General features: G+C 44.8%; 1 protein-coding gene across 3 annotated transcripts in view; it reads left to right on the top strand.

The window, feature by feature from the left end:
* Nucleotides 1–16,561, top strand: part of ARMC8 (armadillo repeat containing 8) — a 100,038-nt gene extending 83,477 nt beyond the window's left edge. For 2 of the 3 annotated variants that reach the window (XM_045199670.3, XM_045199669.3), the window contains 3 exons: nucleotides 7,391–7,486; nucleotides 8,879–8,951; nucleotides 14,421–16,561. In XM_045199670.3, the coding sequence (XP_045055605.1) occupies nucleotides 7,391–7,486; nucleotides 8,879–8,951; nucleotides 14,421–14,590 (339 nt within the window). In that variant the 3' untranslated portion in view covers nucleotides 14,591–16,561. Of the gene's footprint in view, nucleotides 1–7,390; nucleotides 7,487–8,878; nucleotides 8,952–10,314; nucleotides 10,409–14,420 lie in introns of all 3 variants that reach the window. The other variant, XM_024566146.4, reaches the window with a different exon arrangement.
* Nucleotides 16,562–17,829: the final 1,268 nt, after the last annotated feature.

The following is a 17,829-nucleotide window of genomic DNA, read 5'->3' as shown; positions in this document are numbered from 1 at the left end:
GTCATGACAGTGTGCTGACGGGCAGCACGTGTAGATTAACAGAGCAGAGTCGAGTCTAGAAACAGGCTCACACGGGTAACAACGATGCAGGGCAGTCCAGTGGAGAAAAATGGTCTGTTCACCAAGTGGTGCTGTGGGGAGGCGGGGGTAGGGAGAAGAGGGTGAAGGGGAGATAAACGGTGACAGAAGGAGACTTGACTTGGGGTGGTGAACACACAGTACAGTGTACAGATGATGCAGTAGAGAATTGGACACCTGAAACCCATATAATTTTATTAACCACTGTCACCCCAATAAATTCAATACAGTTTTTTTAAAAACAAATGGCATGGTAACAATTGCCAAAAAAAAAACCTTTGAACTCTATTTTATACCTTAGACAAAAATTAACTCAAAGTGAATCACAGACCTAGTGTGAGAGGTGGAACTATATGGAACTATACACTTTAAGAAAAAAATGCAGGAGAAAATCTTGTGGATCTTAGATTAGGCAAAGAGTTCTTAGACATGACACTAAAAGCATTATCTAGTAAAGGCAAATGGACTTCATCAAAATTTAAAACTTCTGCTGTGTGAAAGGCACTGTTAGGTGAGTGAAATGACAAGCCCTCCACTGGAAGATCATTTACCTGACCAAAGGCTTGGTTCAGAATATATAAAGAACCCTGGAAACTCAACAGTAGAAAAGACAGCCTACCAAACATAAAAACCGAGCAAAGATATGAACAGACACTCCCCAGTGAAATTTCTCTACACATCACTTGGAATGGCTATAATTTTTAAAACAACAGACAACACAAGTACGAGCAAGGATGAAGACATCTGATGGGAATGCAAAATGATACATTTTGAAAAATAGTTTGGCACCTTCTTATAAGTTTGAGCATATACTTACTAGACAACCCAGCAGTCCCATCCCTAGGCATTTATTCATGCAAAATGAAAATCTATGTTCATACAAAAACCTGTATGTAAAAGTTGATAGCAACTTTATTTGTAATTACCAAAAACTAGAAACAAACCAAACATCTCTCCACTGGGTAGTGATTAAACAAACTGTGATACATCCACATAATGGAATACTAGTCGGCAATAAAAATGGACAGATGTTGCTACAGGATTCCAGGGCCTGAAGGTAGGGGAAGAATTTGACTATCTGGGGACAGCGTAGGGAAATTGTGGGGACAGAAGTGATGGAACTGCTGTGTATGTTGAATGCAGGTTGTGGTGATTGTAAGACTCCATACATTTTTCAAGTAAAGCTAACACTAAGAGAGTGAATTTTACTATATTTAATCATTGTATTATCGGTTTTTACCCAAAAAAAAAAAAAAAAACCCTTTTGGGATTGTGGTTGCATTGAATTTGTGGATCAATTGGAGAAGTGATATCTTAGTATTGAGTCTTCCAATTCATGAATACAATATCTTACCAATTCAAGTTTTCTTTCATTCTTCTTAGCAGTATTTTGTAGTTTTCAATATATAGGTATTACACTTCTTTTGTCAAATTACTCCTAAGTATACCATATACTTGATGCTATTGTAAGTGGTATTTTTAAAAAATTTATTCCCGGAGGAACCAAGATGGCGGTGTAGGTAGACACACTGCGCCTACTCGCACAACCAGAACTGACAGAGAATCGAACAGCAAGGGGGACCGACACCAAGGAAATAGAAAGTGAACATTCATCCAGACTGGTAGGAGGGGCGGAGACGGGCACCGGGGTGGAGAGGACTCGCGTGGCTGTGGCGGGACTGAGACTGGCGGAGTGTGGGACAAATGGTGCAGGCAGTCCGAGCACTAGCAGACCCTGCGGCCCCACATTTGCACAGATAAACCCAGAGGGCCGGACTCAGAGTGGTGGGTAGCACCCCACATCCCCACATTCGCACACATAAACCGGACAAACGGTGGGCAGCAAAGCAGACCGTGCAACCCAGGGCTCCAGCTCGGGGAAATAAAGCCTCAAACCTCTGATTGAAAGCGCCCCTGGGGGTTGGGGCGGCAGCAGGAGAGACTCCCAGCCTCACAGGAGAGGTTGTTGGAGAGACCCACAGGGGCCTAGAGTGTGCACAGGCCCACTTACTTGGGAACCAGCACCAGAGTGGCCCAGTTGGATTGTGGGTATCCGAGTGGAGGATTGAAATCCGGAGGAGAGTGAGGCGGGCGCCATTGCTCCCACTCGGCCCCTCCCCAACGTACAGCACCACAGCACAGCGACCAGCATTACCCCGCCCCGGTGAACACCTAAGGCTCCGCCCCTTAAAGTAGCAGACACACCAAGACAAACAAACAAACAAACAAAAAAATGGCCCAAATGACAGAACACTTCAAAGCTCTAGAAAAAATACAACTAAGCGAGGAAGAGATAGCCAACCTATCGGATGCACAGTTCAAAGCACTGGTTATCAATATGCTCACAGAATTGGTTGAATCTGTTCAAAAAACAGATGAAAAAATGAAGCCTATGCTAAGAGAAACAAAGGAAAATGTACAGGGAACCAATAGTGATGAGAAGGAAACTGGGACTCAAATCAATGGTATGGACCAGAAGGAAGAAACAAACATCCAACCAGAAAAGAATGAAGAAACAAGAACTTGGAAAAATGAGGAGAGGCTTAGGAACCTCCAGGACACTTTGAAATGTTCCAACATCCGAATTGTAGGGGTGCCAGAAGGAGAAGAGGAAGAACAAAAAATTGAAAACTTATTTGAACAAATAATGGAGAACTTCCCCGATCTGGCAAAGGAAATAGACTTCCGGGAAGTCCAGGAAGCTCAGAGAGTCCCAAAGAAGCTGGACCCAAGGAGGAACACAACAAGGCACATCATAATTACATTACCCAAGATTAAACGCAAGGACCTACATCCAAGATTACTGTATCCAGCAAAGCTATCATTTAGAATGGAAGGGAAGATAAAGTGCTTCTCAGATAAGGTCAAGTTAAAGAAGCTCATCATCACCAAGCCCTTATTATATGAAATGTTAAAGGGAGTTACCTAAGAAAAAGAAGATCAAAAATAGGAACAGTAAAAATGACAGCAAACTCAGTTATTAACGGCCACACATAAAACAAAAACGAGAGCAAACTAGGCAAACAACTAGAACATGAGGGTTGTCAATAAGGGAGTGGGAGGGGGAGGGGGGGTAAAGGTACAGAGAATAAGTAGCATAGATGATAGGTGGAAAATAGACAGGGGGGAGGGCAAAAATAGTGTAGGAAATGTAGAAGCCAAAGAACTTATAAGTATGACCCATGGACATGAACTATGGGGGGGGGGGAATGTGGGAGGGAGGGGGGTGGGCAGGATGGAGTGGAGTGGGGGGGGAAATGGGACAACTGTAATAGCATAATCAATAAATATATTAAAAAAAAGAAAGAAAAATTTATTCCCAATCACCCGTTGCTGGTATATAGAAATACAGCTTTTGTGTATTAACCTTGGATCCTGCAATCTTGCTAAACTCACTTTCCAGTTTTGGTGTGGATTACTTAGAATTTTTTACAGATGTCATACGTGAATAAAGACAATTTTACTTACTACTAACAATCTGTATGCTATTGCATTGTTTCTCTGGTCTTACTGCTCTAGTACAACTTCTATACAGTGAATAGAAGTGGTGAAAGTGGACGTTTGCCTTATTCCTAAAGTTAAAGGAAAGGCATTCAGTCTTTTATCATTAAATATATAAGGTGTGATCTTTCATACCTTTATTAGGTGGAAGAAATTCCTTTCTCTTCCTAACTAATTGGGAGTTTATATCATGAGTAGATCTTGGATTTTTTTTCAGTCAATTACTTTTTCGGCATTTATTGGTATGTTTTTGTTTTGTTGTAGTTTGAATAATACGGCAAATTCTACTTACTGGGTTTTAGCTGTTAAACTCATCTTGAATAAATCCTACTTGGTCGTTATGTTTTATCCCTTCCATATATTGTTGGGTGCAATTTACTGAAATTTTGTAAGGAATGGTTCGCATGTCCGTTCGTGACAGAGCTTTCTTGGAACGTCTTTTTCTGGTTTTGATGATGGGGTAATGCGGGCCTCAGGAATAAGGTAGAGATGCTCCTTCTTCAATTTTCTGCAAGAATTTGTGAAGAAATACTGTTCTTTCTATTTTAAATGTTGGTAAGAGGTACTAGTGAAGACATCTGGACCTGGCATTTCTTTTGTGGAAAGGTATTTACCTGCAAATTCTATGTCTTTATAGATGGAGGACTATCCGGGTTATCTCTTTCTTCTTGGGTAGCTGGGGTATTATGTGTCTTTCAAGAAATTTGTCCATTTCATCTACATGTTAAAATTTGTTAACATAAAATTGTTTGTAATATTCTCGATCTTTTTAAAGTTTGTAGTATCCTTTGCAGTGTCTCCTCTTTTGTTCTTTATTTGGTGATTCCTGTTTTCCTGATCAGTCTGACTACAGGTTTATCAATTTATCGATCTTCTCAAAAAAGCAGCTTTTGGTTTCGTTGATTTTTCTTTTCTCCCCTGTTACTTTTCTATTCTCTATTTCAGGGGTTGGCAAACTGTTTCTACAAAGAGCAAGATAAGTATTTTAAGTTTTGTAGCTACTCAGTCTCCGTAGCAACTGTCCAGCTGGTCTGGCCTGAAGGTAGCTATAGCCAAAATGTAAGCAAGTAGTGTGGCTGTCGTCCTATAAAATTTTATTTACAAAAACAGGCAATAGGTTGGGTTTGGCCCACAGGCCGTAGTTTGTCAGTTCATACTCTCTATCTTTGATTTTTCAATTGTTTGTGTGTGTGTGTGTGTGTATAGCTTTTATCTCTGCTCTCTATATCATATGTAAAACTGGCTTGGCCTACAAACTAATAGATCTCTTTAAGATTTGATTTCTTATCTCCATAGGAATGTTTACAATAGGGGTTGTGTGGGCTGCAAAGCAGAACGGTGGTCCACTCTGCCATGCTCTACAAATCTGAGGACGCGTGGGTGTATTGTAACACTCTGAGAGGGGACTCACTCACTTATCTTGCTGACCCAGCCTATTCTGAGGAGTATGTCCATAAATCTCCCCTTATATTCTGTCTTATTGGGTAAGAGTGGGGTAGTTCTAAAAGGTGTTTGCCATTCATTTTTCCTCTTCCTAGAAATACCTAAGTCGTGAAGCCCTTAACATTCTTATCCATGGTTAGAGTCATTCCTATTATTTCCTCTCAGGCTGCTCTGGCCAACTCATAGGACTGAGTCTTTCTGGTGAGGAATAGGCAGAAAATTGAGAACAGGAGAGAAAGTACCTATGATTCTTCCACATGCTGCCCCTCCCCACCTCTCAGCCAGGCTTCCCTTCTGTTCCCATCACTTGGCTTCACTCTCTGCAGTTTGGTGTTGTGTTGATAAAGCCTGGTAGCGCCTCATTGATGAGGACTGGCTCACTGCCACTGATGAGTATCATCCTGCTGGCTTTTTCTTGGAAGGTGGGATTGTTGTAAAGCTTCCTTTTCTGAGCCTTTCTATAATCACATGAAGAAAGAGCAGAACTAGAAGAGTCCTCATTTTGCCTTCGTCACTGAGGCCAGTGGTGCCAGGTGTGGATGCAAGAATGTTGGGAAGGAGGAAGAGATGAGTGGATACTTACTGTATGCAGCAACCCGATCAGACGGGGCTAGAATGTAGGACGAGCAACCATCAGTTACATGAGTCTGATGTCATCTTGAACTTGGACCCCTTAAAAACAGTTGATTACCATCTCCTTTCCAAACTGATTACTCCTGTGAATCCCGTTTGTCATGCTCATGTTTGTCCCCTCATAGGATTGTTCCCACAAGAGACTAACCAGAAGTGTGTATCCATTATTATTAATTTTCTTAGGCATAATGATAGCAGTATAGTATGTAGGGAAATGTCGTTATTCTTAGTATATTCTAAAATACTTAGAGGTTAAGTATCACGATAATTTTCAACTTTCTTCGAAATGGTTCAGAAGAACGAAGTAAGAAAATAAGCACTTCCACATGCAAACACATACATGCGTGCAGACACCCTCACCCTTTAGAACAAATACGGTGCAGCGTTTGTGATGTTGCATCCAGGTGACAATATATGGATAGGTGTTCATTGTGCTGTCTGTTCTAACTTTTTCAAAATTTAGTAATTTTTAATAATAAAAAGTTAGGGAAGAAAATAGTCCCAACCTGTTTATTCCCCTTACTGCTTCATCTGTCCTGAGAAATTCAAGGGTGTTGTGCCTGGCAAGACTTCTGACAGCCTCACCAGGTACCAGATCGCTTGGACATCTAGCTTCTTCCCCAGGTCCTCTCTCTCCCACTTCTGGGGCATATCAAGGTCTCTTTCTGTGATGTATGTGCCTCTGAGGGTGTCTTCCTCTAGTACCAATGCGGTGGCTGTCCTCAAGATGTGCGTCCTGCCAGCCGTCCGGTCTCCACATCAGGCCCACTCTCAGAGGAAGAGACTGGCCGCAGTAGCTGTCCTTCCACTCTGACAGCCAGACCAGCAGGAGGCAGGATTAAAGTACAGGTGGAGGACTGCAGTAGGGATCCTGAGCCAGTGCCGGCCTTAGTAATTCAACAGACTTTACCGAGCACCTACAGTGTGTAGGCGCTCCCCACGGCATCGAGACGGGACAGGAATACGATGCACGCCCTAACTTTGAAGCCTTCACACAATTACATTTCAGTGTGGTGTGACTGAGATAAAAACAGACCTGAAAAAGCACAAAGTAAGCACTTGATACTGCAAGTCAGGGAAGGTTCTTGGAGGGAGTGACACTGAGGCCAGGAGCACCGTCATTCAGGAATCATGCAAAGAAAGTGATGAGAAGTGGGGCGGGGCGGGGGTGGGAGGCCTGAATTCAAATAATTTTCTCCAACTTTAATGCACAGTTTGTTTCCCTTCTGTTCCTCTAATAGGTTTCAGAAAAGTCGAGGTCCTAAGTGCACATGGCTAGTGGACAGGGTTCAGGCCTTTCCCCAGAAGGGCATGTGCTTGTGAGCAAGTAGCATTTGGAGAGAGAGGGAGGGGACTTGGAACACTTCCGAAGCTTGCCCCAAAGAGACTGCCTCTGTGAAGAAACCTTGTGGGGCAGTCACAAGAGCTTCTTTTAGAAATGGAGTTTTCGAGAAAATAATAAATTATGTCTTCCCTTTTATTTATGTGATAGCATGAACTTTAAGACATGTGTGCCTCTGCCCAGCAATGCCTTATGCCCAGAAATACACCACTGAAATGTGTGGGTTCCTTAGGCGTTGTTACTCTTGTTGACAGTGAGGCCAGGGGTGAGAAATCAGGGCATTTAGACTGGAACCTGTAAGAATCCAGTCTGGGAAACTGCCCGGATTCCTGAGAGAGCTGAGTCTTGGGACTTCAGAGTTTTCCTGATCGCTGGCCCTTTGTTCTTTTCCAGACACTCTGCATTCTAGCCAACATAGCAGATGGGACAACGGCAAAAGAGCTCATTATGACCAATGATGACATCCTGCAGAAAATCAAGTATTACATGGTAGGCTTTGGTTTCCCTTCACTGCTCTACACTAGCTGCGCATCAGAAGGCAGGGACTTCTAACGGATTCAAGGAACTCTCTTCCAAGCTGAAGAAAAAAAAGCAAGAGCAAGTCCTAGAAGCTTGTGCCACTTGACAGTATTACCACCCACCTCCTTACTCTCTACCCTTGTCATCTGGTTGCCTCCCTCTTACTCAGTGAAGACTTGGGCGTTTGGCTTTCTCCCAGCATCCCCCAATCCCTGTCTTCCCTCAAGGGTTTAATTCTATGTGAATGAACCCTCTAGCTCTCTGACACCTATTCTTTGACCTGGTTACTGTCAAACACATTTTGCCACTTACTTATAAACATTTTAGCCACCAACTCTTACGACGATGCCCTTGATCTTATCACCAGGAACTGCCAGTTGCCAAAGTTTGGGTATCAGACACTTGTCCTCTTTTCACTCTGTCGATGTTGTGTAGCAAAGCCTGACCGTGGTGAGCCTGTGTTCTCTTTGCCTGCCACGTCAGAGCCAATGGCTGTAGACGGTGGCATAGACCCAGGCTGACTGGTTCATATTAAATGCACATTTACAACCCAGAGCGGCACTCGGCACTGCCTGGTACCCTCCTGTGATTCTCAGCAAGCTAGCGCCCTCGTTATCCACAGGAGTAGGTTCTTACCTTCCATTCTGTTTTATTTTTTAAAGATTTTATTTATTTATTTTTAGAGAGAGGGGAAGGGAGGGAGAAAAAGAGGGGGATAAACATCAATCTGAGAAACATCAATCCGTTGCCTCTCGTACGTGCCCTGACTGGGAACCGAACCAGAAACCTAGGCATGTGCCCTGACCAGAAATCCAACCGGCAACCTTTTGCTTTGTGGGGAGTAGCAAAACTCGGTTTTGCTATTTTTGGAGATGTTCCTATAAAAATAAGAGTAATTTAAATCAGATAATCAGTCGCTGAAGAGACAGATACAAAATGTATATCCATCCAATTTATTGGCTGCTATGACCTGAAAGTTTCCTAATAGAAATAAACCATAGCTTTAGCCACAAGCATAGAATTGCCTTATGTCAGTGTGGCCTCAATGATAAATTACAAATGGCACCTATGGCCCTAGAGGTGTTTTGTGTGGCCAGCCAGAGGGTGTCTAAAATTTGAAGGTAAATGTCTTGGCAAGACTTCACTCCCGAGTTTGCCAGATCCTCCACCATTTCCTGTTGTCTACAATCCAACCCATTTACTCATCAGTGCTAACCTTGTGGCCCCTCAAGACATTTGAGTTTGAACCCCCTGCTCTAAACTTTTAGGCTGTCGGGATTATTTATAGTATGTCACACATGCACAAAAATAGTCTAAAATGAGATTACCTCCATTTTCATTTTCCTTTTCTGCATCAAATAGGGTCATTCACATGTCAAACTGCAGCTTGCCGCTATGTTTTGTATATCAAACCTCATATGGAATGAAGAGGAAGGTAAGAGATTGGTGAGATTTGTTCTGAAGAAAATTGTGGGAAGAAAGTCCCGCTCAGGGAAGGCAGCAGCCGTCCCTGAGATCCTGGGTGTAGAGGCACCGCTCACCAGGCCCCAGGTACCCAGCAGCGTCGCCCTGGGAAGCTGTGGGAGGAGCCTGAGTCAGCTGACAGTTAACACTGAGCCCCCACCTTGGAGTCTACACTGTAGAAGTAAGTGGCAGTCCCTGCCCTTGAGAGAGCTGAGGAGGAGGACAGTGAGACGCACTTGGAGAAGATGAGAGGCGAGAGTGAGTGGGAGGATAGGCCTTTCGCTGTGTGCAGAGGAACATACAAGGACTAGGGGCAAATACGCCGAGTGGAGAAGAGGGTGCAGTGGTGAGAGATGAAAACCGCGGTGTGGCTGTGAGGCAGTCCTCCTGTCAGGAGGCCCCTGTTGGTCAGAGGTTCTCCACCTTGGCTGTATATTAGAATCTCCTGGGATATTTTTGCTTCGGACCAATTAGTTCAGATTCTGAGGAGTGGGCTCCGGGCGTAAGTGTTTTTTAAAACTCCGCAGATGATTCCAACCCTCCCAGATACAGGAGAGCACTGGGTCTCGGTGCTGGGTTGGCATAAAAATCACTTGGGGAGCTTTTTAAAATGCAGATTCTGGGCTCCACCTCTAGAGATTCTGGTTCACTGGGTCTAGAGGGGGTCAGCGCATGAGTGAGTCACTGTAGCTCTTCAGGGGGGAGGAGACTCCAGGCGGATTGCCCTGCTAAGCAGTGCATCCAGAACAAAGGAGTAGAAAGAGAAACGGGATTCTAAGTACAGAGCCTAGATCCAAGTACCGTCCGGGTACCAGGGAAACAAGGCTCCCCTCAGGAGGTTCTAGTCTAGCTGGAAGATAGACCAGAGCTGTATGAAGTTGGAACTACCACATGCTAATGAGATACAGCACGAAGAGCTGGGAGGTCAGTGGAGGGTGGAAGAAAAGGGAAAGAGGAGAACAAGATTTGTTTGGGGTAGCAAGAACCTGGCTTGGTGTGTCCAGAAAGAAGTGATAAAGCTGGAGCCCGATGACAGAGGACATTGTGCCAGGCTGGAGAATTGGACCTGAACCTGACAGTCCATGGAGAAAATAATCAAGGAGCAAAACTCAGGGTGGATTGCAGGGGGGAGGGTCTAGAGGCAGAGAGACCGGTTAGAACACTGTTGGAGTATCAAGCAGTAGGGGTTCGGACTACACAGAGAGGGGGAGGCCAAGGGGGGTGGGAGGGTGGAGAGTGCAGGACACTGGTAGGTTCTAGATTGTTGACTGTACACCAAGGAGAGCAGCTGCCTGGGTCATGTGCCCAGTAACCTGTTAGCTTTAATCTCTTAGGTTCACAAGAACGCCAGGATAAATTACGAGACATGGGCATTGTAGATATTCTACACAAACTGAGTCAGTCACCAGATTCAAACCTTTGTGACAAGTGAGTATCAAAAGGGCCTTGCTTTGGGGCACATTGGATTCTTTTATGAAGAATTTGAATTGTTTAGTAATTAACATGGCCAAACTTAAAATCTTTTAGATTCTTGGATTCCCTTTTTAATTTTCTGTGAAGCAGCTATGACATTTGAGTAAGAGATAAACTAATAATTAGCAAATTAATATAGATCCTCATGTTACTCTGAATTAACACGAGCCTGGGCCAGCTTAGTACGTATCTGGAGAGGATCCAGAAGCTACTCCTTTACATCCCCATAATCATTAGAATAGAAATGCATGTGGCCTTTTGGAAAGCAGAAAGGAAGGTATTAATTAATAAAACATTGACTCAAAACCTCACTGTGCACCTGTCATATGCCAGCCTGGCCTAGCTGCTGGGGATACAGCAGTGACAACTAAGGAGTCCCTGTTGTCAAAGAGCTCACCCTTTACATCAGAGATTCTTCTAACCTCAAAATAGCCAAAGTGTTCTTCCTCGCAGTGTGCACTCCTCTATAGCACAGCCTTCATTTTTCAGCTCACTTCTCTGTGTAATAGTAACAATAGCAAGGAACATCAACTCTTTCGTTCTCCTACTCTTAAGCATGGCTCAGAAGCCCGCCATGGTTTGGCTCTGCCTTTCTCCTCCCCTGCGTTCCCCTTCCAACCCCGTGCCCACCCTACCTGCCCTCTACCAGTATCACACTTTCATGGTCCATCTTGATTTGCCATCTCAGTCCCCTCACCTTGGAATCCCCCATTCATTCAACAGACATTTGTTTGTTTTGTACACCCTCTGCCAGGCACCGTTTTAGACATCAGTGATATAAAGGTGAATAAAATTAATGGAGTCCTTGCCCTCGTGGCACTTACATTCTAGTACAAAAGACAGACAATAGGCAAACAAGTGTGTAATGTGTTAGCAGGTAATAAGATGTACTATGACTAGAAAGCAAGTTGAGGGGCTAGAGAATAAGAAAAGTTCTTTTCATACAGATTAGTCAGTAAAGGCCTCTCTGAGGATGTGACATTTGATCAAAGACCTGGATGAAATGAGAATCTACCAGGCAGATGTTTAGAGGAAGAGTGTTCCAGGCACAGGGGCAGTGAGTTCAAGGCCCTGAGGCAGTAGTGAGGTTGGCATGTTCAAGGAATGGCAGGAAGACCACAGGGGTTGGAGAAAAAGAGAAAGGGGGAGAGTGAGAGAAGTGGGCTCAGGGAGGTGGTGGGGAGCAAGTAAGGAGCCTCGTAGCCCATAGTAAGGACTTTGGATTTTATTCAGAGTTTAACAGGAAGTCATTGGAGAGTTCTGAGCAAAAGAGACATCTGATCTGAATTTTTAGAGCATCTCTCTGGGGGCCGTGTATGGCATCATCTGTAATAGGGCAAGAATGGAACAGGGAGAACAGTTAAAGGCTATTGTCATGTACATAAGAGACGAGGGTGATAGTGGTAGAAGCACTGAGAAGTGGTCAGATTCAGGATTTAATCTAAAGGTAGAGCCAACAGGGTTTGTTCAGGGATTTGATACAGGATGTTAAAGAGAGGAAAGAAAAATGCCTAGAGTTCTAGCTTGCGCAATTAATTGCATAGGGGGTTGTCGTTTACCAAGACGGTGAAGACTATGAAAGAAGTGGGTAGGGGTAGGGAGAATCAATAAATCTTGTTTGGGCATGCCAACTTTGGGATGCCTGTTAAATAAGCAAGGGACTTGGAAGAGTGGGGCTGCGCATATAAATTTGGATGGTATATAAAACCACGGAGCTTGATGAGGTCACCGAGGGAGAATAAGAGAGGAGAGGAGAGGTAAGGACCGTGCTCTGGGGCCCTCGAACATTTAGGAGAAGATGCAGAAGATCAGCACGGGAATGGAAGAAGCACCCCATGAGGCAGGCAGAGATCCAGGTGCATCGGTGACCTGAAAGCAGAAGATAATGCCTAGACAATGGCCATTTATCCTTTAAAACTCCAGGAAGTCTTTCCTGATACATTCTCCACTCTAACCCCCAGCCTATGCCAGGGATCCCTTGTGTGCTCCCATTGCTCCCATAGAACATATCACACACTGTGTCATAACCGACAGCCTGCTTGTCTGATCCACCAAAGGGAAGAGGCGCTTGGTAACTCCTCGAATGAACACCTGTGCCAGACTCTGGAGCACACAGAGCTGGGCCTGTGCCTTCCTGAAGCCTGTTTTCCAGTGTGTTAAGGAAGAGTGAGAAATCCCTGAATAACTATAGCCCAAGGCTGCTGCTCAGATAAGTGTCTCATCAAACGCAAGTCAAAGCCAGCCATGAAGTGAAGGCTGGATTTGAGCTGTACCTTGAGAACCTCCACCTCCACCTCCGCAGCAGTAGTAACAGCTGCTGGCTTAAATGATGGGCTCTGTCAGCCCATCCCTTCTGGCCAAGAGCCAGATTATTCCCTGAGCAGCACTCTTATGTTTGCTCAGAAAAGATAACAGTTCTGCTGCACATCACCTTTGGGACGACCTGGAACACTGTAAGAGGCCTCTCCAGCATGATGCAGGGTAGGCTGGAGCCCCGGCCTGCATGGCTTAGACCAGTCTGGCATTGCTTCTTCAGATTTGTGTGGCACATAAGTTTTCAACATCGCTGAACTTGAACCTCTGGAAAAATCAAGGTCTGAGCTACCCTACCTACGTCCATCTAAGGAAAGATGACCTTGCCTCCTTAGATAATAATAGATAGCAGAAACAGTAAGAGCACGGTCTCAGCCAACCTCTGAGAAAGATCCAGAAGGAGTCTGAATTGGCAGATTTAAAGAGTAATACAGAGTTTTGATCAAGAACCTCTGTGGACATTCCCACCATGTCACACAGTAAAGCCTATTATCTAAAGTAGACATCTCTCAGGTTCCTTCTGTCGTTAAGGCTTTGGGAGCCTTTGACTTTCAAACACTTACAACTGTTGCTAACCAGCTTTCCCCACCCCATGCTCAGAGGGCATCAGGTTTTGGGGGTGAGTAGATGGTCATTCGGGGTAGCATATGACATCAGTCATGAACTTGTTTCTGTAGGAAGATTTCCTTGTAGAACCCAGCTCACTCATACCTTGGAGACAGCCTTCGGATGGGTTGAACTATTGGAACTATTATCTTTATAGAGTCTTAGATAATTGCAAGAATATCCCTTAGTATACCTCTTTGGAACCTATAGATCATATCTATTACTTTGCTATACAGAAACCGCACTTGAGTCCAGCTTACTGCATGCCCCGTCTACTCGCTGCTTTCAACAGCTAATAGTAACTGAAAATCTTAGCCTTTCCTAATTAACATAGAAGGGAAGGCCATTGCTAAAACCTGACTTCCTAATTCCCACAATTGCTGTGTCTTTAGAAATTTTGCTAAGCTCATAACAGGAGTAGTAAAGGAGGCCTCCTCAGCCCTAGCTCCAGTCACTGCCCACATTGTACCTGGTCCTCGGCAACTAGTGTGCGTTCAGGCACCATATAAACGCACACCCCACGTTGATCAGTGTCATCAGGAGGAGAAGTGATGAGATGGTAACCGGTTTTGAAGCATTAGAACCATGATGCTGCCTCATCCCATGAGCTCTCGGCCCCTTCCACGCACCTTCCAATCAGCACCTAAACACCTTCCTGGGTCAGTTTTTAGTTTTGTAAACCCTCAGTGTCCTTCGCAGTGTCCTGGAGCACTAGGTAAAAGCTTCATGGCAATAGACCATAATTCCAGTTCCGTGACAACTATATGCCAGTGACAGGAAAAGTACGGCGTCACTGGGCTGCAGCAGGTGTAAGAGCAAGAGCAGCCCTTTCTGAGAACCTCAGGAAGAGGGACATAGCCACCTTGGGTTGGAAGTGTCTTCTGACTGCAGATTTCTGCCCCGTAAGGCAGGTGCCCAGCTGGCCTCACCCCGGTTCACTTTGGGGAATCTAACATTTTAGACTCCCCCCACTACCATCTTCAAGCCCCAGGTTTCTTTCCTCATTTATACTTCTGAGATGATGACCAAAGGAACTTTGTGGTTTCAGGGCCAAGACGGCACTGCAGCAGTACCTGGCGTGACGCGAGCCCCCTGGGCGCCTGTGAGCATCCCCCATCCTTGTTAAAGGAAGTACAGGAACTAGCCTCATTTGATTCCTTCTATTTGCACAAGTCACCTTGGACTGCAGGGAGCTGTTTTGCAAAAGCAATTTGGTAGGCTTAGATCTCAAATTCATCTTGAGAACATATTTTGGAGGTAGTAATTTCCTCAGAGGACTATTGTGTTTTGTTTTGGTTTGGTTTTTTTCCCGAGCTACCTGGACTCTTTATTAGAACAATCAATCGTTTTCCTTTGGACCTACAATTTTTTGCCTATGCTGCAGCCACTTTGTGAGTAAGAATGAATGTGTCTGTGCGTACGCAGCTGTGTGTGTGTGCGTGCGCGTGTGCGTGTGCACGTGGGTCAGGATGAATGGATGTGTGAGGGGGGATATCTTAAATTTTTCTTTTCTTATTTTGTGTGAAAATCTCTTTTCTACAGATTTTCCAGGGTTTAAGCATTGCTTGCTGTATAAAAGAAGAAAACTTTACTGAATTATATACAGTTTGAATGAAATGTTATTTTAAAAACAAAACAATTGTTAAGTGTTCCATAAAGGTTATGTTGAATTTTGGTCAGATGAATATTTGTAAGTAAAAAATATATGCATTTCTGAACCTCAATTTACATAGATTTTCTTTATAAAAGAAGAAAAAAATAAAAAAAAGAAAAAGGAAAGGTTGGCTGTAGTTGGCCTGAATAACAGGCATGATACATGGTGCTGTGCAAAATAGCAAGCTAGCATCTTACTGCCGTCAATATCAGCCTGACTCGATAAGCTCTCCGACTTCCAAGTCAGACGGACAGGGTGGAGTAGAGTAAGGGGACAGATTCAGCTTAGGTCTTTTGAAGCATCAAAGGGAAATATAACTACTGATAGTGAAAGCCCAGCCATAGCTCTGGTTCCTTGGCGGGAACTGGGCACCCAGAGCCTCCCAACTGCCCTCAGTTCTGTCATTGGTGTAGCAGTATCTGGCAAGAGTTAGAACCAGTCATAGAACCTTATGCTCACGCTAAAGTAGCTTATCACTTCCTGGAAACAAAGTCTGGTCGCCTCGTGCTTCCTGAAACAGCATATATCACTATGAAATTCAAGAATGTTCTACAGACCCATCTGTGGAAAGAAGCCAAAAGCAGGATAGTTTAGAAAGCTGTTTTTCTCTTAGCAAAATGCGGCAAATTCCATACTAGTCACTCAGGACTGCTGTTGAGTGTCCTTTTGGAAAATGATATAGAAATTTTAGTGAGAGATGTGGCTAAGATTTTTTCCTGCAAGAAACCAAAAGCACTGAAGTTTGGAAGAAGGACAGGGACTCTCCGCAGAAGGACTGAAGATGAGTTCTTTTCATGGCGAGTACTGCTTAGCCCTTCTGCACCCCTTAGCTTGGCGCCTGCTCCAGCTGCTGGGTCACCTTCAAGGTGAACTCAACAGAGGTTGCTCTTGACTGTTTGAAGGTAGAACCAGCCTTCCTTTCCCTTTGTTAAAGAAAGTCAAAGGCACTGTGGTCAGGAAGCGTGGTCTGCGGCCCAGAAGCTTGCCATGAGTGCGTGCCAGTGATGGGGTCCCAAGCCCACCAGCCACTCCTGATGAGGGTGCTCGCCTCACAGCCACCGCATCATCCTGTACCTTCCTTGGAAGACTCAGATGTGTCTGATTGCAAATGAATGTTTTTAAATGTATTTAATGCAGTTCTTCCTGTTCTCAACATGACCACCCAAGATTCAAACACAGAGATTTCTAAGTTGTTCTTTTTTCAGACCATTGTTGATTTAAAAATCGATCACAACTGGCACTTGGGTTTTGTGCAGCTATCGGTGTGCTAAATGCGAGACCACCCTTGGCTGGCATTCGAGACACAAAACACTATAGAGTTGGTATTTCAAAGTTCCGGGTAGTAAATATAAAGAAACCAATAATGAATTGCTGAGACAATCCTGAACCCAGATAACATCAGAAAGCTAAAGGCCCAATGAAATAATACTTTCACACTTCAGCTCTGTGGATAAATCTTGCCTGTGGCTATAAACAGATGGTCAAAGAAAAAGTGCTTTACTATAATTAACTTTTCTGATTTGAATGAAGGAAAATGTATTTATTAAAACAAAGCTGTTTGCTGCTCTACACAGGTGCAGTGTTCAGTCAGCAAGGAGGTGGGAGGAGTGGGGCGTCTTGTGTCTTCACCCGAGTTCCTAACTAAGCTGCTCGCTCTAATACTGCATTCTGTTTCTCCTTTTGTGCCCTGATTGTAACCCAAAATTTATGAACTAGAAAAGAATGTCCAGTTTAATAAGTTGCATTTTTTTCCTTGAGCACTTTATGCAGAACAACACATGTTCTTCTGGTAGTGTTTGGATGATATGATTTTAACACATGCTAATAAAAGCCAAGAAAGACCATGGCAACTTCTATAAAGGAGTCTGTTTTCCAAATGTCCAGAACATTAGGAAATATTGGAAGGTAATGTGTACTGCTTCTGCAGCCTGTAATTTTTGGTGAATAAGAAACCAGAAAGTGACTTTGCATTTCAGAGGGGGTGGCTGGTGCCCAAGGGTCACTACAGTTTCCAGGGGCCTCTGTGGAAGTCTGGGGGCCCCTCTCTTCCTGGCCTCCTAAAGGCCAGCAGACCCCTTCCAGGTGGCCACTCCCAGCCACCAGGATCTCCCCAGTGTTGTGTCCGCCCCCTCCATCCTCTCCTCTTCCCCTTAGTATGCCACACCTCCACTGCCACCTGGACCTGGGCCCAAAGTTTGGCAAATGACCAGCTGCACGGCACAGGAGCAGCTGCTGTCCCTCCGCGAGGATCCACAGGCACTTCACTCACTGTGCTGCCTTTTCCTCATCTCTAAAATGCAGACACACGCCTCCTGTCTCTTGGTCTCACTAAAATAGAGAGAAAGCCAAGGATCCCTGCCCCAGAGCACAGCAGTTGGCTGGGGGGGGGGGGGGGGGGGGCGGGTTGAGGTGATTGGCAGGAGAGTGAATTTCCCTGTCATGGGGGAAACTTGGAATTGAGGCCTGAGGAAGAAGAGGAAAGAGGGTCTGGCCCCAGACCCTGACGGAGAGAGGACAGGGAGCCATCTCAACACCTTGCCCCCTAGGTTAGAGGCTAGTGTTGCCCCAGCCCCTTTGCACTAACTTTCCCTCATCTCTGGGTAAAGAGGCACATGTCAGTTCCCAGCTTGAGGGAAGTTGTGGTCCATGACCTAGTTCGACAGAAATCTGAGGGACACCACCCTCCCCGCATTGAGGGCCATGTGCAGCCTACTTGGGCCACCTGCCTTTCTTTCCCCCTCTGTCTCTGCAGCCCCTGGCTCCTGACCTTGTCTGCTAGACAGTCTACCCTCTCACCTAGCAG

Source organism: Desmodus rotundus, chromosome 8 (assembly GCF_022682495.2).
Source record: "Desmodus rotundus isolate HL8 chromosome 8, HLdesRot8A.1, whole genome shotgun sequence".
Lineage (NCBI taxonomy): Eukaryota > Metazoa > Chordata > Mammalia > Chiroptera > Phyllostomidae > Desmodus > Desmodus rotundus.
This window is presented reverse-complemented; position numbering and strand designations above follow the sequence as displayed.